The sequence below is a fragment of the Pituophis catenifer genome, unplaced genomic scaffold, assembly GCF_029215685.1.
Source record: "Pituophis catenifer annectens isolate HBS135680 unplaced genomic scaffold, rPitCat1.0.hap2 SCAF_6, whole genome shotgun sequence".
Classification (NCBI taxonomy): Eukaryota; Metazoa; Chordata; class Lepidosauria; order Squamata; family Colubridae; genus Pituophis; species Pituophis catenifer.
The window spans coordinates 43,298,478-43,321,753 of NW_027256886.1; the positions used below are offsets into that span (position 1 = coordinate 43,298,478).

The window sequence follows — 23,276 nt, forward strand, 5'->3', positions numbered from 1 at the left end:
TTTCCTATCACGCTGTAAAAAATTGAAATAGAAGTAATTGGCAGGTGAACAAGAAGGGAATCTTACAAATGTTTGGCACATTTTGTGCTTAAAGAATTGACGAACGCTATTTTTTTTTTTTTTTTGGCAATTTCCTTTAACCATGCTGCAGAAGTGGCAGCTTTTAAATTTTTGGTATTGTGTATTTTGTATATTAATTTACAGATAGCAGCTGAAGCAACATGAAGAAATATATCTCCCTATTGCCATTTATAACATCTTCCCCCAGTCAGTTATCCCTTTAACTGTTAATGAAACATTTTTGAAGAGGAAACCCTGAAATCTGCAGTATTTCCATAGAGGTCAGTTCTTTAAAAAAGTCTGCTGGGGTTTCCTCTGTGTTTATCATTGATACTTTGACTTTGATGGATTTTACTTTATTTTATTTTAACTAGTTTGAAGTACTAGTATTGTTGTCTCTCCCCCAGGTGAGATAGCAAAAATACTTGAAATAATGGAGAATTTGTCTAAAAGGATTATGAAGAACAACAGGAAGAAGTATTGGGAAGAGGCCACATGTAATAAGATATCGGTGTCTGGGTAGGCTGGGTATGAAGGAATTATGGATGATGAGCAGAGTGCTGAGACTGTTCTGAAAGTTTGCAGGACATTAAGTTCTTTCCTTTGCCCCAGGAGTTGTACCAGAGCAGTCAATCTAGGCCCAAGTCTCTTCTCAGTGGAGAGCTGGGATTTGATATACTGAGGTGTCACACAAGGGAGGGACTCTGCATAACACTCCCTCCCCAATTATACTCCACCTCCCTGAATGTAAGCCAAGATCCTCTTAACTCTCCCATCTCCTTAGCAACTGCATTAAGCAAATCGATTTAGTTGGTGTCATTGGAATGGGATGGGAGGGCAGGGCTCCTGCTGCACATCTCGCTTCCCTTCTGTTCATATAAGCTTTCTTTGGTCTGCCACACTCCCTCCCGCCTTTTTTCTTCTTTGTAAGCCAAGCAAATGTAGCTTAGAGTCCAAGCCTCTGAGCTAATAAGGGCAAACTCCCTCTTCTTCTTCTCCTCTGTGACTTCTTTAGGCAAAGTCCTTTGGGGAGGGCCAGAGATGCCCTAGTACAGATTCTGATGCAGAGTGATCTTACACAGCAGGATTGAAAGCAGAGGCATAGGATGCAAGAATCCACAACCGTGTGGGTAGCCCTGGCTAACTTGGGGTGAGGGAACAGATTGGGTTGGGCTGGGGGCTGGATGCCATGAGTCCTTTTCACCATGAACCTGGAAGGTCTGGAGATGATCGCTGTTTTGGTGGTTCTGGTCCTCTTCATTAAAGTGCTGGAGCAATTTGGGCTCTTTGAGCCTGTCTCCTTGGAAGGTAATGTACAGGGAAAGTGGGAGGGAGAGGGAAGTAATTCCATACTTCCAGGGCTGGTATCAGAGTCTGCTTTACTTAGTGAAAATGATCATTCTAATCAGAATAATGAGTAGTTAAATATTTTATTACATAGTGACGATACTTGCAGAGGTTCTGCTGGAGGACTTTAAATGGATGCTAAAGGATATAGAAATGGGGCACAGAGCACAGCCCATATGGGGTGGAAGCAGCCAAAGGACATGATTTTGGATGCATACTCTGGGAATAAGCAGCAAAGCCAGTCTTGGATGAGAGAAATGGAAGCCATGGTATTTTCTTGCTATTCAGTGTTCATTTGAGGATTGAAATAGCTTGGAGTAAACAAAATTTCAAAGCAGGCAGGTCCGTCAAACAGGCACCAGTCGTGGCAAACTTTTAGGGCTGTACTTGGTGTCAGTATCTTCTCTAACTCTGTACCTGGTATGTGAATAGGCATGCCAAATTGGTCCTTTTTTGCTTGTGTTCATGCACATGTGAAAAATATTTCTGGTATGGTATACATGTTTAAGGATAAATGGACTGTGTAGGAATAGGAATAGGTGAAGTATATGGTGAAAATAATGGTTTTTTATATGCATGTTTTCATTTTGTTAGAGATGTAGAGTAGTTGGACTGACTGTCCAGAGGGAGTTTTCTATAATATATGTTAATTAGTAGGAGGCAAATCTGTATACATTGCTGAAAGTTTGCTGAGATCTCTATACCCTTCCCTTTTTCATTTTTGTCCTCTTTTTCTTTTCTTTTTTTCAGAAAGATCAGGAAAGCATCTTTTTTTTAGTTAGAACTTCTAGGACATAGGCAAAGAATGGGTGTCCTCACTGGTTCTTTTACTGGAGGGCTAGAGACATTATAGAATGTATGATCTCTACATAATTAAGTGAATCTATTTATTTTCTTTAGCACAGGAATAAGATATGGGGTAAATAAAGAATTAGCGCATACATTTTCTCTAATGATGGTCTGCTTTTATGTTCCTGCCAGTGATTTAGACAATTGCTTATTATGGACATGATCTAAAATCTTTAAATAAAATTAAAGAAGCAATTTAGTACCAAACAATTGGGTAAATGAGAAGGTTCTAGGCCAGTTTACATTTTGCTTGCCCATTAATACCTGTATGAATTTAGATTCTATGTGACTTTTTGTACTATTGGCATCAATTCAAGTTCCATGAAAACAGATTATGTTTTACTGGGACAATAAGACCTCCCCTTTGCCTCTAGCATTGGGTTTTGTGCTATTATATCTTTATGCACATCTTGGTCATAGTTTTTTCCCCAGAATCCTATTGGTTATTTTGACATTGGAATTTTCCAGACATTTGTCTGCTGGAAAAGAACTTCCAGTCACTTCCAGTTGATTTAACTAGTGGAAACAAGGTGTGGACTAAGCCAGACTTTATCTTCAGGGTTTCTTAGATAAGTTTTATACCAAAATGAATGCAGTTGTTCATTATGTGCACATGGCAGCATTACCCAACCTGATGCCCTGAGAGGAGTTGCATTGTACTCCCCATCATCCCCAACCAGCATGCTTACAGCTATTCTTTTTGAGAATGATGAGAGTTATGGTACGGTTTTTCAGCACAAGTGATGAGAGAATTTGAATTTTCTATAAAGCATGAACACACAAATTTGGACATAGAAGTGCAAAAGTATCCACCCTCCCATTTAGTCTGATATGCACATTTCTTTATAACACAGTAGAAGATATAGAAAATTTGCATTTCTAGATGGGGATACAAATCCTGCTGCAGAGATTCATTCTTTTTTCTTATGCATCTTTATGACACTACTATATGAGTTGGTTCATATGCCTTTGTAATTACAGACATCCATGGCTGCAGATCAGCCTTTTCTAACTTGATTTTATGTAGTTATCTTGGACTTCATCATACTGAGTTACCAATAACTTTAATTTATGTAGATTAGGATAGTTGGGAGTGAAAGGAATAGCAATTTGACATATTTAGAATTGTCAGGTTGAAAATACAGTTAGAAAGAGTCTGAAAAGCAAAAAGTCTTCACAGCTTCTTGAATCTGTCCCCCATCTCCCAGCCAGTTTTCTAAAAAGAACTTCCAGGGGTTTCCTTCTTGAATCAGACTATAATTAATTAAACACAGTGTGGACCTGCACTTCCTGCTAACCTCAGCAAAAGGGCAGGTGGTGCCTTTATTTAGAGAAGAGGGAACAAGCAGTTGCAAATTTCAGAAGGTAAGCCCTGGACATTCCAAAGGAGATTAATTTATTCATACCTGATTCTTTAAGTTCTTTGCAATAGGGTTTTAAAGCAAATTAGATAACCCACGACCTGCTGGATCATCCTTTTAGAAATATTTCCTAAACAGAGAAATAGATTGACCATGTACAAGAAAAAAAGCAGTGGGAACAGGAGCAATTTCCAAATCAGGTGAAATTGAGTTTTGCCAAGTAATCAGAAGAACTGTCTATTGCAGTGTTTCTCAACCTCAACAATTTTTAAATGGGTATAGTTCAACACACATCTTAACATTCTGAAGTTGAGAAACATTGGTCTAGTGCCGTGATGGCGAACCTATGGCACGTGTGCCAGAGGTAGCACGTAGTGCCCTCTCTGTGGGCATGAAAGCTGTCACCCCAATTCAGCTCCGCCGTGCTTGCGCGTGCGCCTCCCGCCAGCCAGCTGGTCTTCAGGTCTCTGCCGCGCATGCACAGGGGGCAGGGGGCATGCGGAGGTCCACATGCCCATACATGGGGGTGGGGCACGGGTAGGAGCTGCACGTGCATGCACGGGGCACATATGGGGGGCCCTGCATGCATGCACAGGATGTGTGCGGGGGGCACATGCATGCACCGGGGCTGCGCATGCATTGCATTTTGGGGGTTAGGAAATGCATTGGGCACTCAGTCCAGAAAAGGTTAGCGATCACTGGTCTAGTTTGTGTGTGTATGTTCTCCACCAAATACTCAAAAGATACGTCCATTGAAAGAAGAGCACTTGGTACTTGAATTTTTGTCAGGTGTACAAAGGTTAAGAAGGGATATTCATCAATATCAGTCTCTCTGTTTTCTAAAAATGGCAGAACAAGGCTTGAACACTGAATAAGAAGTATGCCATAAGGACTGGTTTAGCACACCATGGTAAAGTCCAATCTAAAAACTCACAAGTGAAATAGAAAGACAATATCTGTCCATTTCTTATTTTCTCTTCCCAACACTGATGACCAAAGGTATATTGTTCTTGAATAGAAGGGTTCCACATTTCCAAAGAATTATTTAAAAGCTCTTCAAGGAAAAATAAAATAAAATGCACAGATAGATACAAAGGGTACAAGATTAGGTAACAATAGCTATGAAATGGATCTTGGAACTGTAGGCAATTATAAACTGAAAATGAATCAGCAGTGTGATATAACTGCAAAAAATGGCAAATACAACTTAATTGCTTTAATAAAAGATCAGTTTCTAAAGCATAGGAAATTATTTTTCCACTCTACATTGCATTAGCTAGACTGCACCTCAGGTATTGTGTATGCTTCCAGCTATTTATGTTAAGAAGGTTCAGACAAAGGTAACGGTTGGTCAGAGGACTGAAAACTAAATCTGGTGATAAGATGCTGAGTGAAATGGGTAGTATTCAGATGACGGGATAATAAATTAAACATTGTGCTATAGAAAAGAGTCAGAATCCATTCTCCGCTTCTCTATTTTATAATATTTACTGTTAATGTGATTTTTATATTTTTAATAAAATTGTTATGTTTTTTCTGTGGGCTTTTTTAATACGTGGTTTTACTCATTTGTTGTGCACCGCCGCAAGTTGCTTCAGTGAGATGGGCAACTATATAAATTTTATAAATAGATAATATAAATCAGAATAGAATATGCAAGATTCAGACTAACAGACTCAAACTGTAAGAAGAAAAAGGTAGTTTCAATGTTAAGAAAACATTGCTAAAACAAGTTTGATTCTGGAATCAATTGTCCTGAGAAGCAGTCTACTTTCCTTCACTGGAATTTAATTACCCACATACTTTGGGGTAGGTTAGACAATCATCTCTTGCTTTAATCTGGATTACTTTATTGAGCTGGGGGCTGGATCTGATAATCTAAATGACTTCTTTGAATTGTATGATTCTGCCTGTCATTAGACAGAATGATGTCTCCTCATGGTTCAAATACTCTGTTGGGCACGTAGGGGAAGGATGCGTGATAGGGTTGTGTTATCATCCAGTTTAATCAGGTGCTTTGTAGGGTGTTTGAAACAAGCATCAGTACTGAAACAAATATCAGCTGCTAGTCAGGTTGGCTTCTGAGTATGGATTTAGTGTGACATTTGGTCCACTTTCAAAATATGTTGTGTTAGTCCAGCCAAAGTCAACTTGAGATACTATTTACGATACCATAAATATAGCCTAAAACCTCACTGTATTAGGAGAGATCAAAGCTTTATTCACTCCTAAACTTGGCAGAATTGCTTTCTTCTGCATTATTTTTTTCCTGGTAAACATTAGCCTGATAAGTTTATCTGAGAGACTGAATCCCTAGTTGGTGAATTCTGTTGATTCTCTTTTTACCAGAGTTAGAACAAAACTGTGCATTTCCCCAGAAGACCTGTTGAGGAAGGAGAAGTGCCAGTCAAGACCCTTTCCAATTTTTGTATGTGTTTTTTATTATATATATATATGTATATATGTATATATATGTATATATGTATATATGTATAATGTATATATGTATGTATGTATGTGTATGTTTTTCTTCTAGCCAGGTTTTCCCTACGTAACCAAGGTTTTTTGTAGCTGCAGCTCAGTAGAATCACATCCACTCGGTTCTGGGCTTTTTTCTTTTCTAACAGCTAGCAAGCTCTTACTGCTAGGTGGGAGACCTAAATAGATCCATTTCTAGCTCGTTTGCTTTCATCAGTAGGCCACACCCATATCTTATGTATCCTCCCTGTAAAGGTACAGTATCAATTTTCTTACTTCTTCGTAGGGTTTATGTGTGTTTTTCTTCTAGCCAGGTTTTCCCTACGTAACCAAGGTTTTTTGTAGCTCCAGCTCAGTAGAATCACATCCACTCGGTTCTGGGCTTTTTTCTTTTCTAACAGCTAGCAAGCTCTTACTGCTAGGTGAGAGACCTAAATAGATCCATTTCTAGCTCGTTTGCTTTCATCAGTAGGCCACACCCATATCTTATGTATCCTCCCTGTAAAGGTACAGTATCAATTTTCTTACTTCTTCGTAGGGTTTATGTGTGTTTTTCTTCTAGCCAGGTTTTCCCTACGTAACCAAGGTTTTTTGTAGCTCCAGCTCAGTAGAATCACATCCACTCAGTTCTGGGCTTTTTTCTTTTCTAACAGCTAGCAAGCTCTTACTGCTAGGTGAGAGACCTAAATAGATCCATTTCTAGCTCGTTTGCTTTCATCAGTAGGCCACACCCATATCTTATGTATCCTCCCTGTAAAGGTACAGTATCAATTTTCTTACTTCTTCGTAGGGTTTATGTGTGTTTTTCTTCTAGTCAGGTTTTCCCTACGTAACCAAGGTTTTTTGTAGCAGTAAGAGCTTGCTAGCTGTTAGAAAAGAAAAAAGCCCAGAACCGAATATATATATCGATGCTCCAGATTTCTATGGCATATATGGACTTCCTTCTTCCCAACAAGGAAGCACATTGTTGGAGCGGTTTAAGGAACACTCTTGTAGGTCAGTCCCTGCAACTGTGCCCAAACTGATTCTCATGTCTCCGGCACTCAAAACTGTCTCTGCCTCTTTCCCCGTGTTATTTTTGACCATAAGGGTGTTCCTAAGCATTGCTGCATCATGCTCCCTAGTGAAATAAAATCCTCTAGTGGCTTACAGACTTTAATGGATAGAATCCCTTCATCAGCCCACCACAATCAATCACCCTATATCTGTGGTTGTGCCAAAGAGTGGGCTGTTTTTATTTTTTTCTTGACTGCTGCCCAACAGAAAAAGGGACAAAATGAGGAAGGTGAGAGTTGCTGAATCAGGAGACTGTTGATGCAGCATGAAAAAAAAAAGGAAAACAACCAATCATCTTCCTATACTACAAGTTTCCAGAGAATTCTTTGAGTTAATCTGATGCATTTTAAAACTGATACATTTATTATAGCATAAGCTTTCATGGCTCATGAGAGATGGAGAGGTGGGGAGTAAAAGAAAAAACACAGGAAAATAAAATGAGAACAGAAAATTAGTCATTTATTTATTGATAGTTGTCATTCACAAAACAATTGTTCAACATAATATACACCAGTGCTTCTCAATCCCATTGGCTGAGGAATTCTGGGAGTTGAAGTCCGCACATCGTAAAGTTGCCAAGGTTGAGAAACACTGATAGGCAATCTTGAATAGGTTAATTAACATATGTATCAGTAGTGGGTTGCTACCGGTTTGCCCCAGCTCGGGCGAACCAGTAGCAGTGGCAGCGGGAGGCTCCGCCCACCTACCCAGACATCTCTGCGCATGCACAGAAGCTTCTGCACATGCGCAAAAGCATCACGTGCGCAGAAGCACGCACCCACGCCCAAGAGCGAACCAGTAGTGCTCGAAATTGAAACCCACTACTGAGATGTAGCAAGCAACAGTGCTAAAGATTATGGTGATTAAGAAATAGTTGTTAAACTCCTAGCAGTGTTCCAATATCTCAGGGGCTGCCACAAAAAGAAGGAGTCAAGCTATTCTCCAAAGTACCCGAGAGCAGGACAAGAAGCAATGGGTGGAACTAATCAAGGAGAGAAGCAATCTAGAATTAAGGAGAAATTTCCTGACAGAATAATTAATCAGTGGAACAACTTGCCTCCAGAAGTTGTGAATGTTCCAACACTGGAAGTTTTTAAGAAGATATTGGAAAACCATTTGTCTGAAGTGGTATAGGATTTCCTGCCTAAGCAGGGAGTTGGACTAGAAGACCTCCAAGGTCCCTTCCAACTCTGTTATTGTTTTCCTTAATAAATTGAGTTCAGCTACATAATGTGTCTTATGGGTTCCCCCCCCCCCAAAGAATGACCATCTTGAAGCCAGCAACAAGGAAGTGTTCTGGGCTAGTAAAATGTTCTCTCGTTGATTTTTTTTTTAATTATTTAATTTAATTTAATTTAATATTTAAATTTATATACCGCCCTTCTCCCGAAGGACTCAGGGCGGTGAACAGCCATAGATAAAAAACATACAATACAAAATTTAAGAACAATTTAAAAATATATTAAGCAATTTGGCCCGACAGTTAAAATCCCCCATTTAAAATTCAAATTTAAAAGTTAGGCCAGACATGAATTATCATGTCTGATGTCTGATTTCTTTCTGTTCATTATTTTAAATATAGCTTGAAAACTTTATATAGTGTAGTTCACAGGGCTGACATGATATAATCATACTATCAGAAAATAATGGAAGTTGTATTTCATCTGGAAGGCACTACTCTGGGAAAGAATACACCGTAAACCTTTACTGTAATCATTATAAGCAAAAGAGACTTTATTATACAAAAAACTTTTTCCAGATCTTCCCAATGTCTTTCTTTTCTCTACCAATCTATTAATTCAGAGAGAAAATAGTACAATTGTCATTGCCAGATTATTGAACAATAGATTTTCTCACTGCATTTTTTATATACTGGATGGAGATGAAAGAGGTCTAAGATGAAATTACTAAAAGGAAGTTTAGTTTGTTAGATAGTCATCGCTTACAATAGCTGCTGAAAAGCTATTCAGGTAATCCTTGATTTATGACCTTAATTGAGTCTGGAATTACAGTCATAGGTAATAGAAGTTATAAGTCAAGAAATCACTTGACTGGACCATTTTTTTTTATCTTTGATGGTCATTAAGTGAATGGCATAATCATTAAGTGAATGCCATGGTTGTTAAATGAATCAAGGTGTGTATTTTTTGCCAGAAACAGAAAGTAAATACCAGAAATCAGCAAAACACATTGCAAATCACATTCATGTGATCACAGGACACTGCAGACAGTTGTAAAAGTAGTCAGTTGCCAAGCAACCAGATATGCAATCATATGACCATGTTGTGTGGGGGCGTTCATAACTTAAAAATAGGTTGTAAGTAGTTTTGGGGAGGTATGTCATAACTTTAATGGTTAAGTGACTGGTCATAAATCAAGGACTACTACGAGTTCTTTAATAGGCAAGCTGTGAGTGTAAACTAATCACACAAAAATACTAACTTTACACAACTTCTGATAAAAACTTTTTTTAAATAGATACAAAAATGTTGTGTTTTAATAGTTTAGGGAGGCTTCACCACAAACCATGCCATGTAACGCCAGGGATTAATGGTATCTGGAGTGCTGTCTTGGAACCCATTGTTCTGAAGGACATTGCCATCTTTCCTACTATCCAGAAGCCACAAACTGGCTAACTCATTGGTGGTCCAAAACCTGACATATTAATAGGAAAAAAGAGGGACTATAGGGCAGGTTGAAAATCTGGTGTTATTGATTGTGGCTCTTAAAATGCTGGCATCAATAATTCAGAAGAAAAACTGGCAGGAAACAGAGTAAGTGTGTGCCTAAGTGAGGATGTGACAGAGTTGCAGGGAGGAAAGAAAAGATAAAAGTCCAACTACAAGAAGTTTGCACATAATCAAGTCTATCATGGATACTAGACAAAAGTCCTGATTGAAATTGACAGGGTGATTCTGTGCACTAAGAAGAAGGGGCACAATTAAAGAGCCAGCTGTGGGATAAAAATGTGAATAAAGGTGGTAAGAAGCTACCACTAATCAGGGGTTGATCTTCCCCCCTTTACACTTCCCAGCAACTTTCAAAACATCTTGGATAAGGAATGGGAACGCTGGCATATATCAATCACTTGCTGGAGAGATCAGAGGAGGCGCTTCCAGGACCTGCCTTGTTTTTAAAATGCCGCTTTCTTGCTTGGGTTCATGTTCAACATAAACATTTATAATAAGGTTGACTCAGTCTTCTATCCTTCCAAGGTGGGTAAAATGAGGTCCCAAATTGTTGGAGGCAATATGCTGACTCCTTAGAGAGGGCTTGTAAAGCACTGTAAAGCGCTATATCCAAGAGCTTTGGTGGCGCAGTTGACTACAAGCTGTTAAAGTAGCACCAGCTGCCTGCAATTACTGCAAGTTCAGATCTCACCAGGCTCACGGTTGACTCAGCCTTCCATCCTTTCGAGGTAGGTAAAATGAGGACCCATCTTGTGGGAGCGATAAGCTGACTTTGTATAAAAAAAAAAAACACCATTTAGTGGGGGCTGAAAGCCCTAATAAGCAGGTATATACAAAAGATGAAGGCTATTACTTAACGCATTGTAAGCCGCCCTGAGTCTCCAGAGAAGGGCGGCATATAAATAGAACCAATAAATAAATAAATAAATAAATAAATAAATAAATAAATAAATAAATAAATAAATAAATAAATAAATAAATAAGTCTAAGTCTAAGTGCTATTGCTATATTAGGCACTATGGAGCTTCTGAGAATAACTTGATCCACACTGTGAAGCAGCTTCCTCTTGTAATGCCTGCAATGAAATCCAAACTATAAATTTAGTAAATTTTAGGGTAGACTAAGCTTCTCTTTAAAAGAAAAGCACATACATTTATCAAAAACACCATTGTCAGCTAGAGTGACAAGGCTTTTAGCCGTTTTGATGCTTCCTATTTGTTTCATGTCCACTCTTCGGAATTTATTTTCATGGAAAATGAACTAAAATATTAAAAAATACCTTTCTCATCTTGTTTTGCAAATGCAGCATATAATTACTGAGAACTCACATACACTTCAAAGAGGAATTTTTACCCATATCAAAAAGCTGCCAAGCCCAGTTGCAAAGAGCCAAAGCAACAATGAGAATTTTAAACAAGATAATGAAAACTATACACATTCCAGGTTTGTTCTCATTTGCTTACTCTGAGATGTCAGTTTATTTTAGTCTTATCAATTTCTCAGCAGTATATTTCTCTTCTTTGTCTATCACACTACCTGCCATCAGATGAACAGTTTTGCAAGGGTTCATTTAGGGAACCCCTTGGTGTCACCTATTCTGTATAATCTGATCCTTACAGCAGTATTAGATGTTTTGTAAGGGTACTGACCAATGTTAGTGATATAACATTTCTTTAGGATTTAAAGTAATTTTGCCCTTTCCAGTAGTGTAAAAATATAGAGACATAATGCTTTTCGCCAGCCATAAGTGGTGTGAAACAGAAGAAACCTGTCACTAGAATAAAAGTTAATGCAGAAAAAAAAATGAAATACAATTGTAATATAGACAGCAAGAGGCATGAATCCTCATTTAGATATAAATGGGATAATCATTAGTTTATATTTTCAGGGTTGAAGTCACAAGTGGAAGCTTAAGGGACTTATAAATGCTGCAGAAAAACTGGAGTAACTTATCTCTTCTATTCCATTGTTTGGAGCGATCTTCCTTTCTTTTTCTCTAATATTTTATACATATGCTTTATGTATTTTAACATGTTCATTTATAGTCATCAGAATAGTCTGTCATTTAAAATATATTTAAAATATAAATTCTTAATATAAAAATAAGGGGGCAATGACAGAAGCAATAAAATAGTTGAACGCATAGTGATAGCAATTTAAAGCATTTGAGAATCATAGTGTCTTTATCTGGCATTAAAAATAGGTGCTAAATTTAGTGTCAATAAATTATACTCAATTGCTTGGAAGCTATAATATGAATCAACTGAGTAACCTATAAGACCACACCGCCCATACAACATGTCTGAATGAAAATTACCAGCAGTTTCAGTACTAGAGTTTAAGGTACCACAGAGCAGGTGCCAGAATACAAAATGCTCGTCTCCTGAGTCCCATCAAATATAATGCCCTAAAAGACAAGGACCAACAATATGCTTCTGCTAGACCTGATGGGCTTGGCAGATTTAATCAGGAAGAGTGGTCCCTCAAATAACTTAACCTAACAACATGAAAGGCTTTAAAAGTTAAAAGTAGCACCTTGCATTGGACCCAGAAGCAAACTGGATACTAGTGCAACTCACAGAGCAGAGGTATAACAAATGCCAGTCTAGGGCCACCTGTAACTGCCTGCATCATAGCATTCTGTACCAGCTGAAGCTTCCAGATACTCTTCAAAGAAAGCCCCATACAGTAGTCTATCCAGGAGTTGACCAGAGCATAAGTAATCATAAGCAAAGCCTCCCAATCCAGACATGGGTGCACAACATGAAGTTGTGCAAAGGCCCTCCTAGTCATGACTGTCACCTGTTCTTCAAACAGGAGTCCCGAGTTCAGGATGACCTCCAAGTAGGCCCCCAAATTGTGCACTGGGTCTGTTTTGGGCAGTGCAACTCTACTCAGGAGGAAAGATGATATAGTCCCCAAATTGGCAGGTCCCAAACCCACACCCACTCAATCTTGCCAGGGTTCCACTGAAGTCTTTTGTGCCTTATCCAGACTCTTGTCATCCCCAGGCATCAGGATATGACATCAACAGAATTTCTCAGTTTGCCAGGGGCAGACATGTATAACTGAGTATCATCAGGGAAATGATGATACTTCACCCCATGATGATGGATGAGCTTATCCAGTGGCTTTCTATAAATATAAATAGGAATGGAGATAGCAGTGAACCCTACAGCACCTCACACAGTAGGAGTTGAGAGCAGGCTCACCCCAATCACCACTGATTGGTATTGACCCTGGAGAAAGGAGGAAAATCAGCACAGTATTACAGTAAATTTAATCCACTCTATTCTTTGAACATATTTTCTGGGGTAAATTACATTTTTAATGGCTGACCTCAAAGGGACTATAATAACTGTTCAGAAGGTCATATATTATTAATTAGTTAGAATTCTATCCATTTTCCACCCAGAGCTCAAGGCAGTTTACCTGGGAATTTCCCTTCATTTTATTCCCATAACAGCATTTGAGATACTGTAGGTTAAGCTAAGAGAGGAGGACTGGCTGAAAATCATCCTGTGAGTTTCCATAGCTAAGGATGGCCTTGAATGTGGGTCTCCTTGGTGCTAATTCACACTTTAACCACTGAACTACAATGGCTTTATCTCTTTTATAAAGCAAATTCTCCTTAGGAGAATTTCAGTTTCATTGAAAGTGATTTGATTATAACTCAGAATGTTCAGATACTTACATAGCTGTGTTCCTTCTGAAGTTTTATAGTAAATTCTACATTTGGCATCCCAGCTTCCTTTAAGCTGGTGATTAGTTTTTGATATGGTCCCACTGATAATATTTTTTCATATGATTACTTTTTAAGAAGGTGAACAGAGAATTCAGGTTAGCTGAGAGTTTAAAGTCTATTGCCATGAGGCAAACAATCCTATAATAGGATATAGTAGCATGTATCAGAAAGGGATAATGCCTCCCTCCCACACATTAAATGTAAGAGTAACATATCAAAACTGAAAGCGATCCTCTGGTCCAGTCACCAGAGCTAACATCTGGGGAGCATTACAGGATGCTAAACAAAGGATCAAGATAGAAAAAAATGGCATGAAAGAACAGGCCAAAGTAAGAAGCTTCTGCTATTCAGGTTCTGTTATTCAGGTTACTGCTAAGAAATGGGGTGGAAATATGTTTCCAGGATTATCAAGGAATCTGTCCAAACCCAAGTGATGGACAGATAAAGGCATGTGGTAGACTTCTGTTCAAGATAGTAAAGGGATAATTTAGCTCTTGTAGCCATTTCTGAAAATTAAAGATATAGTAGCAAAAAAAAAAAAAAGGCTCGCCAAAGTCATGCTTGATACTCTTTTAAGATGTCCCTACATAAGTTATTAAGCAACTTACAGGAACTCTAACCATGGAAAGTGAAATTGGCAGATTCTTATGCAGTACTTTTTATCTAGAAAATGCCAACCAGAATGAAGCTATATTTGCTTCTGGGCTGATTTATTATTTATTATCCATTTAGAGGTTATTTTCTGGGCAATTTCATAAAGCTGTGTGCTCATCAACTGTTGCAAATGCAGCTAAGCTTTCCAGGTGTGTGCTTATAAAAGGGTGATAAATGATATATATATTCTGTGTAGGAATCATCTGTCTCTTTCTAGTTAATATTGTGATAAAAATCAACCAGTTTAATATGTGCATTAGATCTTAACAAGGACAAAAATGTGTGCACGTGTGAAAGAGAGTGACTAGTTTTTAAAGTTATTATTTCAAGTGCAATTATTATTTGAAGTAGCTGCCAAGAGAGTAGGTAATGAACTAATGAAAGCCAGGACAGCAAAAACAAACGAAACACAGTGTTAGTGGTTTCCTATACCACTTATTCTTTTGAAATGCATGATCAGTTGCTGCATTCTCAGTGCTTTTGCTCAAATTACTATGTTCTTTTCTAATTTTTGTTTCTACTTTTTTACACCTGCTCCAAACATGCATATATTTCTAACTGCCTTTTAGTTTAGTTTTCTCAGATTTAGAATTACTGTACATTTTAAAACTAAGACCTGCATCAGTATGGACACAAATGCAGTTTTGTGCCTCCTTAATGTACAACACTACAAATGGCAGGAAGAAATGAATAAATAAGCAAAAAGTCACCTTGCAATTGTTTAATTTTCATGCTTGATCTGAGAATGTGGCAGGATTCAACTATATTATTAATTTTATTAACTATCTAGCAGTTATGCAGCAGGGCATAACAGTATGTTTCCAAGTATCAATTCCTTGATTCCACAAAATCTGTTCGAATGTATTACTCTTAGTGGTGCCCAGATATAAAGTTTTTTCATGATGTCACTGCATGCACAGTAAGTGGATTTGAGGCTGTTAAATTGTGACTTCTAAATGCGACTGGGAGAAAAGAGGATACATAAACATCTGTGCTCCTTCCTTTCTTATCTTTTTACTGTACAATTTCCTACAATCCATTTTGATTGAGAGGAATAATTATTTGTTTTAAGGGAATTTTGTGCTGTAACCGAGTTGGACTTTTTTTTTTTTTGGCAGCACTGATATTATGCATGCTTGTCTTTTCTGATTTATTCCATGTTTATTATGACTGACACTTAGGGAATGATTGGGGTAGATAAAAGATGCTGTGATATGTTAATTCCTTGTGGCGATTGTCATTTTTTTCCAGGCAATCCATCTGGTCATGCTAAAAAAGCCCTGAAGCAGCGGTTCCTCAAGCTGCTCCCCTGCTGCCGCCAGCCTAAATCCATCCCCTCAATCAGCGAAAGCAAGTGATACTTTGTGCCTCTTTATGCTCTCTGTGCTGTGACATTATAATATCCAGGAAGGGGGAGAAAAGATTCCCTCTGTATAGAATTTATATAAAATCCTTAGATAGTTCTTTTCTTAAAACAAACTTGAGATCAAATCTATATTGTATAATAATGATACGCTAGTAATACCTAAGATACAAAATGGATACCCAAGGCAGATTTTCAGATTTGAGCCACTAATATTGTACCATTGCTTTGAGGTGGAATTGGGTCTTTGTTACATGCTGCAAGTGCTTACTACAGTATGCAGAACCATTATGGCATCAAGGTTGTGTATTTAATCCTAAACTACTGGCTAACTGTTGCTGTGAGGTGGATCCTTTCCTTTGCCTATTTGTAAACCAAGCTTCGTAGACAGGTTTGTTGTGTTATTTATTAACATCATGCCAGATACAAGTTAAGAATGTGCTTAACGTCCACATTCAGCAGATTGCTCAACTCATTGCCAGTAATAATAGTTGTATGCTACTGTCAAAGCCTGGCCTATTCTTCCAGGATGTTTTGGTGATTTGTGCAAAGTTTAAATAGTCCAAATGATAAAAAATAAACTGTTTTTCTTTCCACTCTTTTCTGATTTTTAAACACTTTTTTATCCTAGCCCGTAGGAAAAATATTAACTCATTAGGGAGCTTTGCAATATATCTATTGTATATGTATTTATCTGCACTCACACATTTTCCTTCCATATATACTGCAAGTAATATACTGAAGATTGTCTTAAACTGAAAATACAAGGGTTCTTTTGCAATTTTCAATAGCTTATTAAGTTCATTGCTGTGATTGACTAAATAGCCTTGAGAATCTCTGTGATTTACAGATGTCAATATGCATAGCGAGTAAAGGATAAGCATTAGAGTTCCACAGCTTCAGATTTCTATTTACATATTTGTATTTGAGCCTAGAAAACTGGTGGAGACATATGTAGCAATGCTTGTGTGTTGCCTCTAACATTTATTCTCTTGGCTATCATTAATTAGTTTATGGTTTTACTTGCCTTGCAACTAATAAATGATCTATCAGCAATTTAACAAAAAGACTGAATGTTTTAATGCCTGAAACTTTCTACCCTTTGTCTTAGAAGGTGAGAAATTTCATTTTTTTGTCTGCATTAAATCACTAAGAGACTTTTGAGTTTGGCCTTAGTGCAGAGTTGGATAATGCAGGAATATCTTTTAGGTGCAACAGTTCTTTGAGTAGCCAAAGCATATTTATAGCTTTGCTGCCCACTATAAATATTTCTCCCACTTGTTTGTAGATATATATGCCTTAGATAGTCTAAAAACATTCCAAGTTTTTTATGCATATATTATTTATTTCTTATTCTCATGGATGATAGGGTCAGCTATAGCCTCCAGTTGCCATATAAACTTGTCCTGAAATTTATTTTTCTCATTTTGATTCCTTTTAAGCATAATAAACAGGAGAACTTGGTTGATATAGCTCTATTATGAATAGACAAGAAGTCTACTCTTCCTCTAGCCTAGGATGTGATCACTGGGGCTTTGAATTTCTGACTGTGCCTCTATTTTAAAACTGTATCTACAGAGGTTCTGTAGCATGCATACATATTTGAAATACATTCTTCTATTAGAAAATTAAAGAGAAATTTATTCTTATGTTCAGTCAAATGTAATGAGCCCTTTTGTGTCAGTGTGAGAATTGGAAAAATCCAGTATTTTCAAGAGGAAATAAGATGGAGTGAGGGAAAGGAGAAAGGGACTGAGGTTGTGTCTTACTATACTTCTGAGGTTCTTCTTTCTCCTGCAGACAGCATAGAGGATGAGTTTGAGCTCTCCACGGTTTGTCATCGGCCTGAGGGTCTGGAACAATTACAGGAACAAACTAAGTTCAGTCGCAAAGAGCTACAAGTTTTATACCGAGGCTTCAAGAATGTGAGTTCAAAAGACTCTTTCCTTTCTAGCTGGCACTTCCTTCTGATGTGATTGCATTCTCTTTCTTCTCGTTGCTTCTTTATTAAATGAGCAACTGTAATTATTTATTTACTATGTACCCATGTTATTATAACAGTGGTAGGTCCTAAAACCTTGAACAATTCTGCAAGCCTTTTTTTGCAATAAGATATTTTATCTGTATTATCTAACATAATACCACATTCTCCATACTACCTCCTGTCTTTATTAGGACTCCCAACAAATATAGCTTCCCCTCTTTCTGAAGGTCAAACTGCATTCAGCTACTCTTCATTTTACTGTACCCTCACCCCCACTCCATTATCATCATTATTTGGAGATCTAAAGATGATCATAGTATGCAGGTGCAGAAGGATTGTTTTTCTATTTGTAACATCTCCTTTTCCCTCTTCAGTTTAAAGTAACATAAAAAACCAATCTCCATTGTTGCCAATTTTGTTTAGATATTTTTCAGAACATGAAGGATGAATTTTACAAAGGGAGTGGCAGCTGGAGGAGAAGGCATAAACCTCCTTCTTGATTTTAATTAACATAATGCACAGCAGTATAGAGAGAAAAAAACAAGCCTGCTATATATTTATTGCATTAAGTTGCTTGAAGATATTATAGAACAGCATATAATTATACAATTGTTATACAAATGGCTTTGCACTATTTTTGTATTATTTTTTCACATAAAGCTGCAGTTACACCACTTTCCTTTGAAACATTTAGTTCCATGTAATTCAATGATCTTCTTTTCTTAATTTCTTCCATGGAATTCTCAGAAGTCTTCTGCAGTTCCAAAACCATACATATTCTTTCTATCCTACCTCTTCAAAGTCCAACTTTTGCTTTCATAGAGTATCACAGGGAAAACCTGTTTCCATATAATTCTTAATTTTGTAGTATAAACATGTCATGGCATCTAAATATTTATTTCAAGCCTTCATTGCAATCCTACCAAGTTTGAGAGCCAGTTTGTTGTAGTGATGAGACATCAGGCTAAAAACTGGCAGACTCTGAGTTTTAATCCCACTTTAGGCATGAAACTAGCTGGGATAACTGAGACAGTTATCTTCTCTCAATCCTGAGAAGAAGGCAATAGCAAAATTCTGAATCTGGCCAAGAAAACTGCAAGGATTTGTCCAGGTAGTCATCAGGAGTCAAAACTGACTCAAAGGCACAAACAAACAAAAATCAAACCTTCATGGTTATCCTATCAAATGCTAGTCTGCAGCATATTTCTTGACTGCTGAGTCCTTTGCTGTTTATAGATGATCCTGAAAGATAGCAGCTATCCAACACTTCAATAACTTCATTATCAATGCTAAGGCTGGTTGCTACACTTGTTACCCTTAGTTTGACCTTCCCATTTGTTCACTGCCAACACCCTAGGAGATAACTAATATTCAAGTTCTTCAAAAGGAGGGAATTCCTCTTTCTGTTATTGTTTGATGGGGAAACTAAAATCAGTTTCTCACAGATTACACTGCATGCGTCACCTGGGATATTGTAGGTTAGCAATTCCAACTGATGATCAATGTACACTTTTCTATTTGATAGGAATGCCCTAGTGGGATTGTTAATGAAGAGAGCTTCAAGCAGATCTACTCACAATTCTTCCCACAGGGAGGTAAGTCCTTCATCAAAAGAGCTAATATTTTGGAAAAGTTGCAAAGCTGGAAAGGAGAGTAAACTGGCAGTTGTTGGAAATAAAAGAGGATGAGAGACTTTACCTCCTCAGTTATAGCTTCCTTACCTTCATTGCCATATATGCCTAGAATTATCCTCTTGCCTCCCTCACAGGATAAAGATAAAGTAAAAAACGTGAACACTGTTCATTGGATCATATATCAAAGGAATAGTAACTGTTGTCGAGTCAACTGTGGCACTTTTAAATATGGCCACTTTCTTTGCATGATGTTAAATGGACATTTTCCTTATTTAAAAGATATACATAGTTGTTCAACTCATATAATCATGACTTTGGATAGTGTATATCACATATAAACCAAACAAACAACAATTACAGGCAAGAAACCATACAGAACTGTATGTTATCTATAAACAATGTATCAGATAACATCAAGTTAGTGGCAACCAAATGCACTCCACCTCCAGAGACAGGTTCATTAATCATTCTGACTCAATAATTGGGACAGAAAGCAGGCATTTAAAGCTTTCTGGGAGGATGAGAGTGTTTGGGCCATTTTAATCTCAGAGGGAGGAGATCATTTCAAGGGGCAGACAGTGCCACAGAACAGGCACAACTTCTAGAGCCCAAAAGATAACACTGCCTCAGGGAGAGGATTTGGAGCTTGCCCGACACGTGAAAGTGGGTGGGATGGGCATAAACGTTCAAAGTCCAGTGATCCTGAAAATAACCTGGCCCTAGGCTTTGTTTTGAAATCAACTTCATGGTTATACAGTATATCACAGAACAATTCTGAAAAAGTGATACTTGTTCTACTATCCCCAAACCTAAAGTTTTGCCATAGCTAGACGTTTTATTCCTCTCTTCTAACTTCCCTTTAATTAAAAGAAGTTTATTATCTAGATCTGTTCCAGTCGGGCTTCAGGCCTGGGTACAGCACGGAAATGGCATTGGTCGCGTTGGTGGATGATCTCTGGAGGGCTCGGGACAGGGGGTGCTCCTCTGTCCTGGTCCTGTTAGATCTCTCAGCGGCTTTTGATACCATCGACCATGGTATCATGCTGCACCGGTTGGAAGAGTTGAGGGTGGGAGGCACAGTACTACGGTGGTTCTCCTCCTTTCTCTCTGACCGGTTGCAGTCTGTGTTGACGGGGAGGCAGAGGTCGACCCCGAGGCCCCTTATATGTGGGGTGCCACAAGGATCGGTCCTCTCGCCCCTTTTGTTCAACATTTATGCAAAGCCGCTGGGCGAGATCATCCGTGGTTTTGGGGTGGAATACCATCAGTACGCTGACGACACCCAGCTGTACATCTCCACCCCAGACCACCCCAACGATGCCCTTGAAGTGATGTCCCGGTGCCTGGAGGCCGTACGGATCTGGATGGGGAGAAACAGGCTCAGGCTCAACCCATCCAAGACCGAGTGGCTGTGGTTTCCGATGTCCCAATATAGTCAGCTGGTGCCATCGCTGACTATTGGGGGCGAATCATTGGCCCCCACGGAAAGGGCTCGCAACTTGGGTGTCCTCCTGGATTCACGGCTGTCTTTAGAAGAGACCTTGACTGCCGTGCCCGGGAGGATTTTTCATCAGGTTCGCCTGATTCGCCAGTTGCATCCCTTTCTAGATCGGGACTCCTTATGCACGGTCACTCATGCCCTCGTCACCTCCCGTCTGGACTATTGTAACGCTCTCTACATGGGACTCCCCTTGAGGAGCACTCGGAGGCTCCAACTGGCGCAGAGTGTGGCCGCACAGGTGGTGATGGGAGCGACGTGGCGCTCCCATGTAACACCTCTCCTGCGCGAGCTGCACTGGTTCCCGGTGGTCTTCCGAGTGCGCTTCAAGGTTTTGGTTATCACCTTTAGAGCGCTCCATGGCTTAGGACCTGGTTATTTATGGGACCGCCTGCTACCACCAATAGCCTCCCACCGACCAGTACGCTCCCATAGAGAGGGGCTCCTCCGGGTGCCGTCGGCCAAACAATGTTGACTGGCGGCCCCCAGGGGGAGAGCCTTCTCTGTGGGGGCACCTACTATCTGGAACGAGCTCCCCCCGGAGATACAGAGGATCTCGCATCTGTGTACCTTCTGTTGCGTGCTCAAGACTTTCCTATTTCATCAAGCTGGCCTGACCTAAGTCTTTCCCCTTTTTAAATGGAAATTTTAAATTTTGTCTTAAATTATTGGGGTTTTAAATCTGTTCAGCCAAATTATTTAATTCATTTTAGTTTATTTTAAACTTTGTATCTATATGTTTTATTCTATGGCTGTTCACCACCCTGAGTCCTTCGGGAGTAGGGCGGTATACAAATTCAATAAAATAAATAAATAAAATAAATAAATTATGCCAGTTCTAACCTGGCATAACTATTTATCCATATTTGAAAAATGAGGGGCTTAAGGTGCAAAATTATTCTTTGAATACTGTATTCTCATTTCTAATGGAGTATAACCAGAATAGCGATGAAATGTTCAGCCACTGCTTTGGGAGCCTTCTAGTTGTGCCTTTTGTACTTTTTCTATAGATGATGATGATGATGATGATGATGATGATGATGATGATGATGATTTATTGAATTTGTATACCGTTCTACTCCCGAAGGACTCAGGGCGGTGAACAGCCAGATAAAATACATATAATACAAATGTTAAAAAAGCATTAAAATACAATTAAAAAATTGGCCCGGAAAACAAAATTTAAAACACCCCAAATTCTTAAGACAAATTTAAAATTAAAGAATTTTAAAAGTTTAAAAGTTTAAAAGAGAGGTTAGGCCAGGCCGGCCTGCTGGAAAAGAAATGTTTTGATGGCATGGCGAAAAGCGCGCAGGTCCGGGATCCTCCGTATCTCCGGGGGGAGCTCGTTCCAAATGGCGGGTGTCCCCACAGAGAAGGCTCTCCCCCTGGGGGCCGCCAGTCGACATTGTTTGGCCGACGGCACCCTGAGGAGCCCCTCTCTATAGGAGCGTACTGGTCGGTGAGAGGCTACTGGTGGCAGAAGGCGGTTTCGTAAATACCCCGGTCCTAAGCCATGGAGCGCTCTAAAGGTGGTAACCAAAACTTTGAAGCGCACCCGGAAGACCACCGGGAGCCAGTGCAGCTCGCGCAGGAGGGAGGTCACATGGGAGCGCCCCGTCGCTTCCATAACCACCCGCGGGGCTGCATTCTGGACCAGCTGGAGCCTCCGGGTGCTCCTCAAGGGGAGACCCATGTAGAGAGCATTGCAGTAGTCCAGGCAGGAAGTGATGAGGGCATGAGTGACCATATTTAATGAGTCCCGATCCAGAAAGGGACGCAACTGGCGAATCAGGCGAACCTGATAAAACGCCCTCCTGGCCACAGCCGTCAAGTGCTCTTCTAAAGACAGCTGTGAGTCCAGGAGGACTCCTAAGTTGCGAGCCCTCTCTGTGGGGGCCAATGACTCGCCCCCAATAGTCAGTGATGGCACCAACTGACTATATCGGGATGTCGGAAACCACAGCCACTCGGCCTTGGATGGGTTGAGCCTGAGTCTGTTCCTCTCCATCCAGATCCGTACAGCCTCCAGGCACCGGGACATCACTTCAAGGGCATCATTGATGTTCTTTCTGGCATGTAAAAGATAGTACACTATATTGCATGGCTCTCAATTAGTTTCACAGAAAGTGAAATAACAGGGTGCTACATTGGTTGCTGATACAGTTTTAATAGTACCGTTTCACTGTTGCTCACTTGTTGCTAAAGCTATTCTTAATTTGATATGTATTTGTATTAATACATTCCCTTGTGAATATAAAAGGAGGAGGATAAATATTGAAATAACTATATCTTTTGTAACTAGGAGTGAGAGATCATCATGTTATGGCATCTATAATTTCAAAAAAGTTGCAGTTTAGCTATTTTCTCTAATAGTTTCCTGATAGCCAAGTGATTCAATAAAATCAGCTAAAATATGCATACATTGTAGTTCTTACTATGTTTGATGTATCTGTTTTTAGATTCTAGTACATATGCAACTTTTCTTTTCAACGCATTTGATACTGACCATGATGGCTCTGTCAGTTTTGAGGTAAGATTCTCTATACATATTTAT

At 39.1% G+C, this 23,276-nt stretch overlaps 1 protein-coding gene across 5 annotated transcripts in view; it reads left to right on the forward strand.

Moving 5' to 3' along the window:
* The window catches only part of KCNIP2 (potassium voltage-gated channel interacting protein 2), a 120,872-nt gene that overhangs the window by 94,383 nt on the left and 3,213 nt on the right, over nt 1–23,276 (forward strand). For 2 of the 5 annotated variants that reach the window (XM_070946515.1, XM_070946513.1), the window contains exons 2-4: nt 17,404–17,528; nt 19,113–19,182; nt 23,182–23,252. In XM_070946515.1, coding sequence (XP_070802616.1) covers nt 17,404–17,528; nt 19,113–19,182; nt 23,182–23,252 — 266 coding nt within the window. Of the gene's footprint in view, nt 1–1,265; nt 1,369–15,491; nt 15,591–17,403; nt 17,529–18,492; nt 18,514–19,112; nt 19,183–23,181; nt 23,253–23,276 lie in introns of those variants that run through there. The other 3 variants (XM_070946511.1, XM_070946514.1, XM_070946512.1) reach the window with 3 other exon arrangements.